At 53.6% G+C, this 17,394-nt stretch overlaps 6 protein-coding genes across 6 annotated transcripts; 2 read left to right on the forward strand and 4 right to left on the reverse strand.

The window, feature by feature from the left end:
- Positions 1-583: 583 nt before the first annotated feature.
- N7474_001645 (putative APSES transcription factor (MbpA)) lies at positions 584-3,241 on the reverse strand (the record flags this gene model as incomplete). The annotated part of the gene is made up of 3 exons (XM_057193060.1): positions 584-1,263; positions 1,316-2,966; positions 3,029-3,241. 3 exons carry the CDS (start codon positions 3,239-3,241, stop codon positions 584-586), a joined length of 2,544 nt encoding a protein of 847 aa, XP_057058013.1.
- A 345-nt stretch (positions 3,242-3,586) lies between these two features.
- On the forward strand, positions 3,587-4,651 carry N7474_001646 (uncharacterized protein; the record flags this gene model as incomplete). Its single annotated transcript, XM_057193061.1, has 1 exon — positions 3,587-4,651. One exon carries the CDS (start codon positions 3,587-3,589, stop codon positions 4,649-4,651), a length of 1,065 nt encoding a protein of 354 aa, XP_057058014.1.
- An 854-nt stretch (positions 4,652-5,505) lies between these two features.
- On the reverse strand, positions 5,506-8,958 carry N7474_001647 (GPI inositol-deacylase; the record flags this gene model as incomplete). The annotated part of the gene is made up of 1 exon (XM_057193062.1): positions 5,506-8,958. The coding sequence occupies one exon, from the start codon at positions 8,956-8,958 to the stop codon at positions 5,506-5,508; it is 3,453 nt and encodes a 1,150-aa protein (XP_057058015.1).
- A 1,078-nt stretch (positions 8,959-10,036) lies between these two features.
- Positions 10,037-11,652, reverse strand: N7474_001648 (sugar transporter family protein; the record flags this gene model as incomplete). Its single annotated transcript, XM_057193063.1, has 3 exons — positions 10,037-10,681; positions 10,735-11,409; positions 11,461-11,652. The coding sequence occupies 3 exons, from the start codon at positions 11,650-11,652 to the stop codon at positions 10,037-10,039; spliced, it is 1,512 nt and encodes a 503-aa protein (XP_057058016.1).
- Positions 11,653-12,922: 1,270 nt separating this feature from the next.
- On the reverse strand, positions 12,923-13,426 carry N7474_001649 (uncharacterized protein; the record flags this gene model as incomplete). The annotated part of the gene is made up of 1 exon (XM_057193064.1): positions 12,923-13,426. One exon carries the CDS (start codon positions 13,424-13,426, stop codon positions 12,923-12,925), a length of 504 nt encoding a protein of 167 aa, XP_057058017.1.
- An 855-nt stretch (positions 13,427-14,281) lies between these two features.
- Positions 14,282-14,900, forward strand: N7474_001650 (putative glutamine-serine rich protein MS8; the record flags this gene model as incomplete). The annotated part of the gene is made up of 2 exons (XM_057193065.1): positions 14,282-14,419; positions 14,496-14,900. The coding sequence occupies 2 exons, from the start codon at positions 14,282-14,284 to the stop codon at positions 14,898-14,900; spliced, it is 543 nt and encodes a 180-aa protein (XP_057058018.1).
- Between the last annotated feature and the right edge of the window lie 2,494 nt (positions 14,901-17,394).

A 17,394-nucleotide genomic window follows, 5' to 3' on the forward strand; every position in this document is an offset into this window, starting at 1 on the left:
GCAAATGATGAATGCCAAAAGCCCCGTCAGATTCTGCAGAGCTATTGATCTATTTATTATTTTTGACTTTTGTGCATTTCATCTCACCTCATCGCTTTAGATTGCCATCTTGATTTGTGTCTCGGTCTGGCCGTCTCCAACGCGAACTAGGGTCTTCTTGGCGTGTTCAGCCAGCTTAGCTTGAACTTTCGGTGGTGGCGCTGGACTACGCTTAGCGTCAATAGTAGTCAGGTTGTCTTACCAAATACCACCTAACCCCTCTCCGAATTCAGGGTAACATGATCGCGACACTAAAATTAATCATAAGACACCGTATTCTCCGGTCTAGATCACTTAATTACGCCGGCATTTAGATCCGTAATGAAGGGGACTGACTCAAACAAGACACTGGACAATGTACACACACACGTTCATTCACAAGCGTAAACACAAGACGCGCCAAGTAAACCATTGGCGGGGTGGTCTCTCAGGGTATTCATATCACACAAATAATTCGAATGCATCCACGCCGCCCCAGAAACACTCGGACGCCCGAAGAACAGAAGCAAGGAAAAAGGTACAGTTAAGTTCACAGACGACACATTTACCAGTCCTGTCCACGGTCCCGCATGAGAATCTCGATGGCCTCGTCCTCCGGGACGGGATTGTCGTTCAACTCCTTGACACATTGGGTCAGACCCTCTGCAGCCTCGTCCACCTGCTCCGCTGTCCATCCCGTGCACGCCATGACCATGCGGCGGTAGTTTTGGCCAAGCACGGCGTTCTTGGCTTTCAGACCGTCAACCTCTGCCAGAAGCTCGCCATTGAATTCTTTGTAGCACTTGTTGCGATGCGTGAGCACCGCCTCGCCTGGCAAGGAGGTTAGGAATGCAGTCTGTTCTGTGGAAAACCCAGACGTCGGGTCGAATGTGTCGGAGAATAAAGTCTCGAAAACGGTGATGTCGATCCCAGAGTCTTGGTCGGCATCACCCAAAACAGCATCTCTAGACGGATCACACCCATCCTCATTTTGGATAGTGGTGAACAAGGCCTCTGCAGACCGCTCCAGGTTCTTGATGCGCCGGTCAAACTCCACTCGGTCTGAAGACTTGCGCTTCAGCTCATCGAGCTGCTTCTGCTCGATCTGTCGGGCCTTGGCCGCCTCGCGGATTTTCGCATGCCAGTGATCGAATTTCTCTTGTTTCTGAGAGACACTCGAGGCAAGCTTTCGGTCTATTCCACCAAGGGCCTCTTCGACCATCGCGCTGATCTGGGATATCGTCGCTGGACAAGTTGTTAGAAAGTAGCACGGATTTTGTCAAATAGGAAAGCTTACCATCGAGGATCTCCTTCTTGGACTTTGCCAGCTGATCAATAAACGTGTCGCTCCGACCTGACACTTGCTGGGACTGCGCGGCGCCGTCAACCATATCGACACCAACCCCATAATCCGCCGGGCGAAGACCAGTATGATTGGGGATATGAGGGTCTGCGCCCACTTCCAGAAGCTGCGGGACAAGTACCGAGCGAGCACGTCCCGCCAGATTGAGGGCAGTGTCACCCTGGTCATCGCGTAGATTGACGATCTCCGCGATGAACCGCCCCAAGGAGATCACATCGGGGTTGTGAGACCCATTCGTGGAGTCCCCGTTTGTGGTTGGCACGATACCACCATGGCGCACAATGAATTCCAGCAACGATTCGAGGTAATGTTTTGCAGACACATGGCCACCACCGCCCGTAGCCGCCATCATGGCGATATGATGCAGAATGGTTCGTCCGCTGTAGTCGACCATGTCGATCGTCGGAGCGAGCACCTGCAGCAAACGAGGGAAACTGCGGTAGTCAAGATTGTTCCGTGTCCCCACGGACTTTTGCAGGGCCGTTTCACCGGCACCATTAGTCCGCGAGATATTGACCCCTTTGGCGACAAGTGCGTTGACCAGAGGCATACGTGCAAGCATCGCAGCCCAATGCAGGGCGTTGTTTCGATACTCGTCCAGAGGAATTTCGAGGTCATGTCCAGTCAGCTGCACCAGAGCTGGGTGGTTTGAGAAATCCTTCGCCCGCTTGTCAAGGAATAAGGTCATGATCAGCTTCATCTTTTGGAATCTTTCTGGAGTCGAGGCTGGAGCCAGCGCCTCAAGACCGCGTTTTTGGCCATTGTCTGGCGGGGGTGGCGGAAGATCAATGTCTTGGTAGAAGGAGTCGTTGGGCTCCGTCGGCGTAGGTTCGTGCATGGACAGGTTGGATGGCTCACGTTGTAAGCCAGCCGGTAGGCCATGTTGTGATGCAGAGCGCATGCGTTTGCGCGGCGGCTCTACCTGTTCATCATGATCATCGGGACCCTGGTAGCGGTTTTGTAGGCTCCCAAATCCACTATCGGAAACACTGTACATGCTCTGCTGGCTGCTGAAGGGCATAGACTCTTGGCTGTTCATCTGCTGCGAAGGCTTCCGAGCCATGCTGGGCCGACGGCTGTTTGCATTGGGTGAATCGAATCGAGCCTTGCTGAGGGCATTGACGGCGGTTGCCGCGGTGCGTGAGATATTTTGGAAGAATGTGCCCTGTTGCGGCTGCGACATACTCCGGTTATCAACTCCACTGTACATCCTCTTTCGCTGGGCAGCCATCGCCTGCTCCTTTGTAGGCGTGTCCAGAGTCCCCTGTGAGGGGCCGCCGGTGCCATCGGTGCTCTGATCGTACTCCAGCAACGGTCGCAGCATCTCTTCGACGTGGTACTCTCGGCACAATTCCACCCCCCGCTGGTAGTTGACCCATGTGCCTTGGTATTTCCCATAGCCTCCCTGTACCTTCTCGTGTTCACCGGCAGCGATCTCTTTTTCCAGGGTCTTGGTTCGTCTCGCTTTCACAACGCCGGCGACTTTGAGGATCTGGGTTGCGTTCAGCCAGGAGTCGGAGCGCCGCTTCATCACAGCGACGTTATTAACTTCCATTTCGTAAACGGACACATTGGAATAGACAGCCTTGAAAAAAAGAGAGTGATGGTCAGTAGAAGCACAAGCAGTAATCGTTGGACGAAACAAACCCGGTAGATCTGCGGCTTGTCGTAGTCATTTGAGCCATCGTATCCGCCGAAGCTACCCCGGGGCAGGCCGTTTGGAATGCCGAAGGAGGAGGCCTGGGATCCTCCTTTCGGGGGCGGGGGCGTGGCACGAGGCGTGGAGGAGAGGGATTGCGAGGCATTCAGCAAGTTATATGCCATGCCGTTCGACCCCGTACTGCTTTGTGAGTAGGACATTTGGCGTGAGGGCGGTCGGCATCGACTCTCTCTCTCTCTCTCGCTGGGGTGTGCGGCTGTGCGAGATGACGCGAGGAAAGGGATGGGCGCGTGTGGCTACCGCCCTAGACGTGGACCATTCACGGGAAAGAGCAAGTGTAGGGATGGATAGTGGTGTAAGGTGTGACACCGGCAAGAAGTGAGGTTACTGTAGCAATATCCGTAGTAATACAGTCTGTCGTAGTGGCCGTAAATGGGATTGGGGCGGGGGGAAGAGAGGAAGCGCGTCTCCCGTGACACGCAAAAGGGATTTTCGCGTTCTGCCGTTTTGGGCCGGAGCCCGACTGACTTCTTTCTACTGCGATAATGCTCGGACGCGAACACCCCGAATACTGGCGAATATTCCTCCGCTCCCTACTGCGCGATGCATCCTACCTACCAGACCCAGTGGCCCGGCGCTACATGCACGACTGGGTCATGCAGCGATTTCGCACCGTCCGCCATCGCAAGCAGACCCAGGATAGTCTCAAAGCCCTCGACAAAACCGCCCGCGCCACAACACAATTGCTACGCAAAGCCCAAGCCGGCCGCTTGCGCGCTCTAAACAAAGTACTATTCATGTCATACGGCCGCACAGGCAGACGGCGGCATGAACTTCTAGCAGAAATGCTCGCGGAGCCCGTCCCCGCCGACACCGAGGCCGTGCGGCACGTGGTGATGAACAAGAAGACCGATTTTGGAGACGACTGGCGGCCACCGGCTATGGTGATGGCCCTGCTCAAGTCCCAGATAAACAACCCAGAGATCCAGCAACGCCGACCAAGACCGCAGGTCAAGACGCTTGCACCATCAATTCCCTCGCAGAACAGCTGGGCGCAGCCCATGCCGCGTATCCGCAAGGTGAACCTTCGCCGGAAATGGTACCAGGATGTGCTCGACAGTCTTCTCCCTCCACTTCCAGACAACGTCCTGCGCACACTGGACGGTCTGGTGGACGGGACAGTCCGATGGGCCCCAGTGAAGCGGCGGACGCCAGCGAAACGGACCTTGGGGGAAGACGAGGTGGGAAGGGAAGACAAGGCCGACCAAAACCTTCTCAAAGACCTAACACTCGGTCTGGCGAAGGAAGGAACCTTCAGCCACGAAGGCGGACGCGCACACGATATCAATTACCGATTCATGCGGCATAACTGGCGACGGGTGTCGGCTCTCGTGCCGCGGATAAGCCGTGACGAGACGTGGAATAAGTGGGATATCTGGTGGGATCGACCCAAGCCTGCGGCGCAGTACGCATTCACGCCCAAGGATTCCGCGAAGGATATGTTCAGCAAGAAATATTCAGACTCGGAGCCGAAGGTCGACGCATACTCGCCCCGGCATGGTGTCGATGCTCCGGATGTGAAGGGTGACAGTAGGACTGCGAGTAAATGAACTGGGTTCTATGGAGATGTTGTTATAAATTATTGTACATTAGAAGTAACTACCCCAAACAGTGCTGGACACAGGGGATATGTGCATAGCGGGAAAGGGTGATTGATATCTATCTGAATTGACTCCGAGACACGTCTTCGTCTTCTTGTTCTTGCCCGGCAATTCGTGTACGATACGAGTCTACAATCTACAATACTTGACGAAAGAAGATAAAGAATAAGAAAATTAAGTAGTAAGATACTCTATCTATCAACCACGACCATCTTCTCCGCCGACTCGTCATGCGCGCGCAGCTCGCATCCCAGTTAAAGAAACACTCTATGTCCAGCGGGTAAGAGAAACAGCAAACAGAGGCGAAAAGAAAAATAAAAGAAAAACAGAAAAAAAAAAAATTGGTATATACGCCAGACCGTTCGATGGAAAGGTAGCAGCATCCCGGCGTCGAGTCGAAGGAATAGTAGCACAGACATCCCATGATGGAGTTAGACGGACAGACCACCGTGGGGGAAGCGGGGGGAAGATTAAGGGGTCGGGATGCAGGAGGAACAGGACTGAAAGAGAAGAGAGCAGAGACAGGAGATTGCCGGTGGGTAGAGAGGAGCGGGTTAGAGAAATAACTGGCCCTTCTCCAACCCCATCCGTCCATCCGCCTAGTCTCATCTCAAAGACAGGAAGGACTCAATCATCTCGCCATCTGTACAAACATGAAAAGAAAAGAAACCCACCATAACTCCATTCCCAAATGCACAACACAACTCCATAGACGCAGAACAAAAAGGTAAGGTAAGAAAAAAGGAGACTCGAAAAAGAACAAAGAAAACAGGAAAAAAAAAAATTAACATAGAATTAAAAAATCATGGCTTCTTCTTGACGTGGCTGCTCCCCGGTTCCGAAGGAGCTTGTTCCTCGCCGTCAATAATGCGCCACAAGCGGCGCGGGGAAAGCCTGTTTCCGAAGACATAAAGACCCACGAACCAGGCAGCGAGCATGTTGGCGAGGTGGTGGAGGAGGTAGGCGTAGGAGACGCCGTAGATTGCCGAGTAGATGGCGATGGCGAAGAAGATCATCGAGGTGACGTGCCTGAAGCGGGTGGTTATGCGGGGGATCATTGCTCCGCTGGTCATGGTTTCTACCAGGATGAGGAAGGGCATGATGGAAAGGACGTTGTGGTGCGAGGAGAAGGGCATGAACCAGTGTACCACGAGGTTGTGGGCCCAGACCAGGAGTACCAGGACATTAATTGGTAAGACCCACAGCATCAGAATCAAAATCGAGTGCGCGTAGTTGCCGAAGTTGAGGTGGGATGCGGACTTGGTTTCTTTGGCGTGCCATTGTGCCCGAACGCATGTGGCTAGCTGCACGATACAGGCCACCATATAGGCAAATTGATAGGGGATGATGGTTGCGACGAGAAGCAGGAGGAATGCAGTGTGGATGATACGCCGTCGGGGCGTGGGCGGGCTGAAAATTGGCAGGTTTCTAGTGCTGCAATTAGCAAAAGTCCATCCAAAGGAGTAGTGCTCGGCGTACCCTCGTTCCTCGCGACGGATATACCCCGACTTGCTGTGCATGACCCCATAGATCAGGGAGAAGATGTTGACAATGGCCAGAGCCAGGTAGTTAACAATAACGCAGGCGCCAACGCTGATGAGTCCGAAGACCGGAACCAGAAACCAGAAAAATGTATCTTGAGATCCCAACAACAGGTCATTCTTGGTGAAGTCGATGGGAGTCTCAGTGGAGTTCGTCCGCCAGTGGAATGGGTCGTCCCTCGGAGGGAGAGTCTGATGGCTAGCTAGGGAGGAAGCAAGTAGCGACATGGCCACCAGCAAAAGCGGAAGCGAAGACCGGATAGCACGGTCCAGGGCGTCGGTAAAAGGGATGAAATATCCCGACTCATCGTAAACCTGGAACTGCTTGCGGAGCACAAGCGCCACAACCAGCAGCGGAAATGCAGCGAAGATGGTGCGGTACCGCATCACGAGCTCGCCAAGGCTGCTGGTGATATCCACCTGTAGCGAGATGTCGACCGTCGAACCGGTGCTCGGGTCAGTCCAGAGCTGGAACGAGACACCATTTGACGCAGCCTGTTCGCGGAGCGGCGGTGGCATGAATGGCGCCATGCCGTGGAGGTTGACATTGACATCATCGACGTTGACAAAGAACTTGGACTCGTGCGGGTCGCCAATTGATTGCCGCAAGAGAGGAGCGAACAACTCCTGGCCCTGGGGGTGCCGCGTGATCTTGAGTCGATAATCAAGAAGACTGGAATGCAATGCCGGAATTCTCACTTCGGTGAGCATGGGCCGATTCGCAGGGAGACGCATCTTTAGACCGGCACTTAGCAGACCACCCAAGCCCACCTTGGCACGAATCATCGCATCCGAGCTGTCTGAGAACTCAGCTACCACAAATCCTTGAGTAGGGGCATTGGCTTTGTCCACAACGGCGACAAACTGGTGCTCGGCAAGGTCCTCGAGGTCGTACTGAAGATAGGAGAATGGCGGGCTGCGGTCGAACGGATACTGCGATTGCCGCGTAGAAGCAGGCAGATGAATAGCATCGTCGGCGGCGCTCTTGCAAGCGAGGCGGGTCGAGCCCACAGTGCCTCCAGAGAAATCCAAGTTCAAAGAGAACACGGTTGACCGGCCATTGCTCAGTGGGAAGACGCTGCAAAAGAGCACTTCGAGGTTGCTATTCTTATCAATTGGCTGATCCGAGAGTAACGTGAATTTCTTGCCCGATACACCTTGAGGTGGGATCGGCAACATGCGAACATCTGGCCCATGCTGTTGGCCCAACTCGCGTAGGATCAGACGTTGGCCCTGGGCAAGTATCGTGTTTGCATTGTCCTCCAGAGTCAAGAGGGTGTTCGGTTCTTTCTGTGAGAGCGTCCGTTCAGCCACGGACTCAAGTCCAGTGAGATACCACTTCTTCAGCACCCGCATTCTTTCCGCTCGGGGCTTTGTCTGGCTCGGGCGCCGAGCGTCAACAATCTCAAACAGTGACTTGATGATGGCCTTGCGAAACTGGTCGCACCAAGTGATTGACAGGTGGTCCATGCCGATCCACACGTCTGGAATGGTAGAGGTGAACACGGTAAAGCCGTGCGTGTCTGGAACGAGAGAGGAGATGCTCGCGTAATCCGACGGCACCACGGTGTCACGCGAGCCACCCGCAATGGAAATCAGAGTAACGTGCCACAAGGGATTGTTGTTCGCCCAGGTCTGCGAGTAGGCCTCGCGCCAGTAGTCGTTGATTTGTTTGTAGGTGTGGACGATGTCCGAGTCAAAAGACACTGGGGGTTTCGAGTGCGGCGCCGACATGGTGATGATGGTGTTGACTGAATTGGCTTGGTAATTGGCCATGGTCAAGGACGTTCGCGCCACAATCCCGCCCATGGAATGCCCGATGAGAACGACCGCGCTGGGGTCGGGTAACCCGGGATCGCGCCGCGACCGCCGGGGATCATGATAAAGCGACAGAATGTACGCGATGGCTTCGTTCACGTACTCGGCCTGATCCAGCAATGTCTGCCCATGGAACGCGGCCATATCTTCATTGAAATCAACCATGAAAAAATCCAAGCTGCGGGCGCCTGCCCCGATCCGGTCCTCGTCGTGCCGCACCACATCATAGTAGTATCGGGAGGCTTCGGCGGCCAACGACCGGACTTGTCGATAGCTACCGGCATTGCCGGGAAGAAACAAGACCGGCACGCCATTCAACCCGATGTTATCCTGGGTGTAAGGGTCCACGCCCTCCTCACGGTACAGGTAGAGGTTGTATTTGCTGGCGAACCGCGTGTGCTCCGTGTCAAAATCCAACATCTTGATAAAAGTCGGACTCATCATGGGCACACCGCAGCCATTACTCCCGACCTGGCGACTGTTAAACGACCGAATAATCGAGATGAGAAACGCGACCGCGACGCAGGTTGTGAAGGCCGTGAGGATGGAGCTGGTCCAAGGACTCCGCAGGCGAGACTGTCGCCAGCGGCGGCCATCCGGGGAAGAAGGGGCCTCCATCGGAAGCCGGGGCGAGGCCAATGGCATGGTTTTGGTATCGTTGGACGGATGGGAGGACGGGGTGCGCCACATGCTCGAATTCCGGGAGCGCGGCGTCGAGCTGCCGTCACGGCGAGTGTCGAAGGAGGTGCCTCGGGGGGCTATCTGCGACCGCGATTTCTCGTTGGCGGAATCGATGGAGTTGGAGCCATGATCGTCCGAGGAGGAGGGGGGTGTGGTGGTGCGAGAGGCTGAATCGTCGTCGGCCTCGACAGGGGAGCCAGACGAGCGTCTGTGCATTTGAGGGAGGCGGAGCCGGGACTCATCCAGCGCCCACGGACTCTCTCTTGGCAAGGGGGAGCGATCGCACAGGGAGGAGGAAAGGGTGGAGGGAGGGGGAGGAAGGGAGGAATGTGCGAGTGGAATGGATAAGTTGAGTGAAGGTGAAGATTCGGGAGCGAGAGAAAGACGGACTTGGCACTAAGCGGGTCGGCAGAACTACAGAGTACTACGTTACCTGCTTCTTGTTAACCAGGCTTTCTTGTTACAGATTGAACTCTTCTTTACTTCTACTTTGACTTTTGTACTTTTCGCTTGTCCTAAAATAATAATTTGCCTCCCGCAATTCAGCGTGTCAGGTGAGACTAGTCGAGGCGGCGCAGAAGTGAGACACCACTAGCATGATCGACGGTTATTATGAACGGCTGGTCAAACGCTGGACGCGCGTTGTGCAGCCATCTGCTGAGCAACCAAATACGGTAGGTACCTGCAGTTGGCGCCGCTCAACATAATATTATGTATCTTAGGGTAGGAAAAAAAAATGGCCTGAGTGGAAATACCTCTCCCCAAGTCGGACCCCTAACTGCCGAGCAGTTGTGGATACTGGAGGTGGTGGTATTTTTTCGAAATTAGAGCACATAATCTCGCAATCGAATTAGTGCATTTTGCCAGCAAATGGCGTGACCTAGAGCATACGGCACTACGTAAGTAAACACAAATAGACCAGGGTGTCTGCGGGGTGGCCGATCTCCCCGCAGCCTGGAGAATTATAAAAGGACGAGTAAGACCCGGGAAAAAGGGGCAAGGTAGGTGCTGATTTCTTATTTCATTTCGAGTTGTAGAGTGGAGATGAAGATACTTCAACCCGACGACTGGCGCACGCTAGAGTGAACAATTATATTAAGCAGACACGGATCCACCATGATTCTCGGGATAGTTATTGACGATTTGGATCTTCAAACGCATAGCTAACCATGAATCATCTTATTAGGATTGATAGTACGATAATATTCCAATTCGGCGAGATAACAATTCACATCCATAAGCATCGACCGGGTATATACTTCATCAAAAAAAACCAAAGCGAAGCAAATTACTCCTACTGCTTAGCGGCCCCCTTCTCGGGGTCACTAACATCATCAACAGGGTTCTCCAAGCCACGGTGGGCAGCAACCTCCGCCAAATCAGAATCATGCTCGACGTCAAACTCGCGGCCGAGATGCTCGGGACCGACCAAGGTGATAAGAATCGTGTACGCAAAGACACATCCCATGAAGATACAAATGACCTTGCCATACGCGTAGCGATGGGCCGCCTCCTTGGTCGGAGGCAGCGGGAAGCGCTCGCCGATGGTCGACTCAATGGTCGAACTCGCCGACGACACCAGATTACCCAGTTGGTACGAGGTACCGACGACAAAAGTGCGGATGGGACCCGGGGATAGCTCCATCAGGTGGATGGGGATCACACCCCAGGCACCCTGAACCATGAACTGCTCGAAGAAGGCGGCCGCCATCACCGAGTGGTTCTCCACAAACGTGTATGGGTACAACAGCGCGCCGCCGACGATGGAGATCACGATGATCGAGAACCGCCGGCCGAAGATCTGACTAGCCCAGCCGCACAGCGTGCCGCCCGACAGCGCGCCCAGGTTGGCGACCACTTGAGTGACGGTGACGGCGTTGGAAGAGAAATTGAATTGGTCTTCCAGCATGGTCGGGTAGAGATCTTGCGATCCATGCGACTAGGACGAGTCAGCGATTACCCACAACCCACTTTAGGAGTGGTGTTACGTACCATAAAGTTAAAGCCCGCCATCAGCAGCACCATATAGATCAATAGCAGCCAGTGACGCTTGAGCGCGACCTTGCCCTCCTCTACGAAGGACTTGGCTACACCACCCCTCACTTGCTCCCGCATCGCCTGTCGCCTTATAAAGGTATCAGTCTCTGGCAGACACAGACGGAAAGCAATAATGAGAACAGGCGGGCACGCCCCGAACCAGTACAGAGGGCGCCAGCCATGCGAGGTGGTATTGACCAAGCCACGCGCAAACGCAGTAGTAAGCAAGTAGCCAAACGCGTAGCCCTGCTGCAGCAGACCGGAAACAATGCCGCGGGCCTCGGGGGGACAGTCTTCGAGCGCGGTGGCAGCGGCGTTCCCGTAGAGACCGCCCATAGCAATCCCGAACAATGCGCGGCAGGCCAGGAACTGGCGGTAGGTCTGGGCGAAGCCGGCTCCCAGCTCGAGGACAATAAACAGAACCAGATTGACGACAAACGGCCATTTGCGTCCATAGCGATCAGACGCGATACCGAAGATGATGGCGCCGACAGACCGCAGCATGAGCACGAGGGTGATGCCCCAAGTGATTTCTGTGACCGAGGTATCAAAGGTTTTCGCCATGTCCGTAGCAGTCAGAGAGACACTAAAGAAATCATAGGCATCCCATGTCCATCCGAGGAAGGCGACCTAAGATGCATTAGTACTCTTCATGGTCCGGATGGTAAGTCAAGCCCGTACCAAGAAGAATAGCCATTGCTGTCTATTCAGCAGCGCGAGCGCCTTGAAAGGGTTCGGAGCCGGCCTCATGGGCGGCACCAGAGTCGGAATCCGAGTCATCACATATTGCATGCCGCTCACGTGCTCTTCGATCTCCGGCGAGGAAGTAGCCTCCTCGTTGGTCTGCTGGGGCTTTTCCTGGATGTCCGCCATGGCTGGTGGTTCAGAGAGGGTGACAGAGAGAGAAAACAACAAAGCCGGAGCCACGCGACTTAAGTAACCGACACCATGTCCGTCAAGCTCCCCAAGCCCAACCCCGCTTATGAGCACGGGTTCGCTTCCTGGTTTCTCGGGGAATGCTGATCTTGAGCTTTCTGGGAATAGGCGGCCCAGCCAGGGGATTTAGCACGAATCAGGGTTTGTCAGGTGCGGTCCACAGAAAAAGTTCCGAGCCTGCTAGAGGTCCGGTAATTCGGCATGGGGGATACGAGCTGCCCGTTCTCTGTTGGCCCAGTCTGTTGTTGCAGACACTCTAGAGAGAACTGTCCCCTTTGGGCTCCGTATTTCTGAGCATGTTCCTCCCCGGGCGAGACTTACTCCGGGGTTGATTTCTCCAGGCCGAGGTGTGTGTGTAGTGTGGAGTAACTATGGAGAGATGGAGATGAAGAAAATTGGCTCGGTCCCCGCAAGCCACCCCGAATACGCCCACCGGGTCACCGGTAAAAAAATCAGAGGAACAATCCCGTGTTGAAAGTCTCTTTCGGTAATTCTCGGTAGTGAATGGCTATCTCCTACTCGGGGTTTAACTTCCTCGAGAGTCGGCGCCCCGGGGAGAAACTTGGCTGCTTGGCTTTCGGAAGTTGGCCGATAATCAACTATGTACTGGCAGTCGCGGACAATGAATACTATGTATGCCATTGGCCCCCGGAGACAGAGTTTAGCCCCAGACTCGGTATTTAGCCGTGCCAGTGGAGCTGAGGCTTTACATACCCCATCGTCAACCACCTATCTCGAATTCTCGAAACCTACGACACGTCCCGACATCGCAGGTTGGAATTTCTTGGCTTATAGTTATCCAATGTTAAGATTGCAACATGATTTGGCATCAGAGCCGCTCTCGACGGCGCTCAGACCCTGCCGTAATGCTTGCCAAGTTGAATCCTTCCCTTGCGTTCATTTTGCGATTGGAGGAATCGCCGAAATAATATGCCTCTATGTATCCTGAGAGTCTCATGTTGAGATTATGTGGGGGCTAGTTTATTAGATGATTAAATGTGTTAGAGAGTCGAACTATTGAATACAGATGATAATAATGCGCTCGTAACAGATGTTTCTAACAAGACAGCTAATGGTTGTACTTAAAGGAGGATAGACTAGACGAAAGAAAGACAGAGCGTCCAGATATCAATTGTCAGCCTTCTCTCAGCTATCGACCACACCCCAGTCTGTCATTCACTCCAGCACAAACCAAGCCACCGTCTTCTCATCTACAAAAGGCCGCCTTCCCGCTCCACAGCCGCTCGGCCAGATCCATCCGACCGCGACGAGGCTTGATAACCCGGAAAACGCCCTTCTTAGCCGTGGGCACAATAGGTTTGAGCGATGGGGTGCCCGTGAGAGAACTACCCTGAGATGGAGAGGTCGTGTCCGGCGGGGCGAAAGCTTTGGCCTTGGTGATCCGCTTCTTGTGAGTCTGGGCCGAAAGAGGCTTTTGCTCTTGCTGGCGGATGAATGCGTCGTAGCCCTTGTGGAAGGGTGTCATGTCTGCCGGTTTGACCAAGACCAAGCCGGACTTGATGGTGGTAGTTGCGGTAGTTATGGTAGTGATAGAAGTGGCGTGGCCATCCTGAAATATAGCCCGCTTGGTGTAGATGCTCCTCGCTTCATCGAAAATTTCGACCTCAGTGCTGAAGGGCATGTTGAAGGATTTCTCCTTTGGCTTGGTGGCCGTTCGAGGGTGGAGGGGTGTGTGTGTCTTATTGGCCATGGGTTGGATGATGTGAAGCCGTGAATGGTCGAGGTTGATGTTGATAGAGATGAAGATGTGTGAGGGAGTCGAGGATAGTAAAAGTGTTAAAGGGGGACTTTGGTATAGACCGAGGTCGTACTGACTATGAAGCAACAATAGGTATAGCGAAATAGAAGGAAGACACAGTATAAGTGAATGGCAACGTGAATAGGGAAGCGGTAGTGGTAGAAGTGAATCAAAATGTGAAGAGTAGGGAATAGAGAATAGAAAGCGAGACAACTGATTCACAGAGGATCTTAAGAAAATAGAAATGATACAAGTAGAAGAAGGAATCTGCACAATTCTATAGCTTCGTTGAATATGGCAAACGTCCAGAGGAGAGGTACATCCCAATCAGAGCAAGCACGGAGCAATTAGGGTTAGGCACCAAGAGCTCTACCCACGGATTCTGGTACAACATGCCACGCTGAATACGGCCCGAGCTACATGTGTATCTAGAAATAGGTTAGATGACCTTACTAAATCTCGTATTAAGATATCTCCTACTAAGTCATGATTGTCTCTCACTTCTCTGCCTAATATTTCTCGTAGGCCAAAAGATCAGTTTTCTGGGCAGCGTACACTTACGGATACATAGATGTGCCTCCTGTACACTCTGTCCCTATTCTGCAGCACGCCCTATACCTCATACGATCTCAACAATCATAATCATTCGTGTTATAAATATAGCTGTGGCTGTGGAGTCAGACGGTGGCTGTGCAGACCCCTCGGTGCCCCGCTGTCACTTATAACCCAACTGCTTCCCCTGACACGGTCAGCTTCCCTTCCTATTCCTGTCATTTTCAATCCATCCACATACTCATCACATCCATCATGTCCCATTACGGCGGTACTCCCCAGCAAGGCTACGGAGGTGAATACTACGGCCAGCCGCCCCAGCAGGGTGGTCAGGGCTACCCACCGCAGGGAAATTACGGCGCCCCGCCTCAGCAAGGCTACTACCCTCCTGAAGTGAGTCGCAGACAGACTGCGCGCGAGACAAGACCGTTGCGCAGAGTAAAGAAAAGCAACTGACCCTCTCCAACAGCAACAGCAACAATACGGCCAACAACCCTATGGCCAACAGGGCCACCCGCCTCCCTACAGCGAGAAGGGCTACCCCGGCGGGCAGGGCGGATACGGAGGTCAGCCACCGCAGCAGGGCTATCCTCAGCAGGGTTACCCTCAGCAGCAGGGCTACCCCCCGCAGCAGGGCTACCCGCCCCAACACGGCGGCGAGAGCGCTTCGTACTACGGCAACGCACCCCCCGGCGCGCAGCAGGCATACCCGCCTGGCGCGGTAGGACCCGAGGGCGAGCGCGGCCTAGGATCGACTTTGATCGGCGGTGCAGCGGGCGGGTTTATGGGCCATAAGATGGGTGGTGGAGCGATGGGCACTGCGGGCGGTGCGATCTTGGGTGCAGTGGGTGCGAATGTTGTGCATCATGAATAGTAAGTTGGGTCTGGGTCTGTGTGGGAGATGTTCGAAGTGATGCATTTGGCTGACGTATCTGGTTACCGAACAGTGAGAAGCACGAAAAGAAGGGCAAGAAGCATAAGAAGGAGAAGAAGCACAAGCACAAGCGCTCCAGCTCCAGCTCCAGCTCATCGAGCTCGTCGTCGAGCGATTAAGGCGTCGTGGTGACGCTGTAGGAGGATAGCTGGGTTGCTGTGGGAGATACGGGAGATGTTTAACCCTTGTTGATGCCGACATGCGATATGCCGAAATCCCAAGTTCTCTCTCGACCGGTTGGGTAGCTTGGACTTTGTCGATAGCGAATGAGTTTGTGTGCTTACCATACGTTGTACCTATCCATCTTTCTATACTGCCGCGCAGTATAGTTACATACTCCCACTGTGTTCATACAGTAAATAAATCAGCATTGCTTGAATCGTGCCCGGGTTCCCCTGATTATCTTAGCGCCCAATCCCTGCAGCGGCGGCGGTGCCATGTTCCACCCGGTAATCGAGCCAATAGTTCAAAATAGTCCGTCCGAAGGCCGTGGACACGGTACCTGCATCTGCAAAAAATTCTCCTTTTTGATTTGTCTTGCCGGTGATAGGCCGACAGCCATCCAGGGTGGCTGTTGTCCCCGGGGCGCTATGTATCAGACATAGGCCTGAGCGCGGCGTCCAATAAACAAACACGGAGACAGAAAGGGGCTGCTCCCGAGTATTCCCTGTGAATAATCCCTGCGAAGAAAAAATTGAAGAAAAAATTAAATCTTTTCAGCCGCCGCGCCGAATACTGCAGAGCGCGCTCGATCCTGCTGTACAACATCAACTACTACCGGACTATCGTCCTTATCCTTATCACTGCGTGGAGACTACCCCAGATTACTTTTATCTCTTCAGCTGGCGATAACTGCCTGCAGGAATAAGGGGGCGCCTTACGAGTGGATCCTCTTCCCCAGCCAAGAAAGACGATGGAAGGGGCGAGGGAGATACATACAGACTAGTCTCGGGGGAGGGCCTATTATTTCCCCCAATCCCCATAGAATAGACAACTGGGGCGAGCGGCCCTGCGGGTCCGCTAAGATAATAACGACAATGTAGGGAGATGAGCTCGCCGCGACGTAACCATCGCTAAACAGCACAACAACAGTGGCGATGAATAGAGGAAGCCGAGCCAAGAATAATGAAAAACTTTGCTTGCTTCCGTTGCTTCCAGAAGCACGGTGTGATTCGTCGCGCGGGAGTCGCGGAAGCATCAGGAATGCCGGATCGATCTCCTGAAGCGGAACGAAACAATCTTTTTGTCGATGCAAGGTTTTTTTTTTTTTTTTTTTCCCTTCCTTTTTTTTTTTTTTCTGCCAGTGGTCCAGACCCACATCGCTGCGCCTACCCCCGACCCGATCGGTTTTCGCCACTGGCTTTGCTGCTCTTCTCTCTGGGGGATAAGGGTTGCTCGGGGGATCGGACACTGCAGGGCTGCTTGGACTAAAAAAAATTTCTTATCGGCTGTGACGGGGCATCATGATAGCCGATAAGATGCGGTGACAAGTGAAAAAAAAAGCGGCGCTGGCTCCGAAGTACATACAACAACATTATACATGCCTCGTTTCAGCATCCCTAGATGCCTCTAGCAGTCAAGTGTAACAAAGGCTGATTTACCCCTGACTACGAACGATCAAACAGGGTTGTTTCTCTCGGGGATAGCCATGTCGATCGAAACCTGTAGATCCCGGTCTCCTTTTTTTCCTTTCATGCTGACGGCCTTGCCTAGGCCAGCCAACCGAGGCAGGCAGGTTTGTATAGACAGAATATTGGTTCGCGGACACCAACGGAACAGGTCCCAGAAAATTTTCGTAACTCTAAAAATATTGGGCACGACGTGAAAAGAAAGGACTGCGCCACCCGGTCATTCAGTGGCGACAGGAATAGCACCAGGCCCCCGGGCCTAGCCTGACAGTCTCTATCCCCCGGATTCACGATAGCCCCTCGAGGATGACCGGGATATCCACCCGCCAACATAGTCCGTCGTACATTCTCACCCGCAAATATAGCACAAAAAGAATCATCATCATAATAAAATCATCCGTTCGATGCTCATCCGGGATTCGCCTCACCCATACCCGGCCATACTCAGGTAACTTCATCGTTGAGAGGCGGTGTCCCGACTATCCAATCAACCGGAAGGGATTCGGGCGAGTGCTTATCCTAATCAGTAGTCCGCTAAACCCGATCCGGGCAAGCGCGGGACAATGGACTGAAAAAAAAAAAATTTCGGTCGGGAGGCAAGCCGCACGATAAATATCTCGCCCCCCCTTCTTCTCTCCTTCTCTCTCTCTCCCTTTTCCCATCTCACCCTTACTCTCTCCCCCAAACCCCATACAGAGGTCTGGTCCTCTCTTTTTTACTTGTTTTTCTTTCTCTATCTGCATAGACAGAATAGATCCCTGCCCATCGCTCATAGAGAGCGTTCGCTGCGTTCTTGTCAGCCAACG

Source organism: Penicillium riverlandense, assembly GCF_028828495.1.
Source record: "Penicillium riverlandense strain IBT 135883 chromosome Unknown utg000001l_segment0_segment0, whole genome shotgun sequence".
Classification (NCBI taxonomy): domain Eukaryota; kingdom Fungi; phylum Ascomycota; class Eurotiomycetes; order Eurotiales; family Aspergillaceae; genus Penicillium; species Penicillium riverlandense.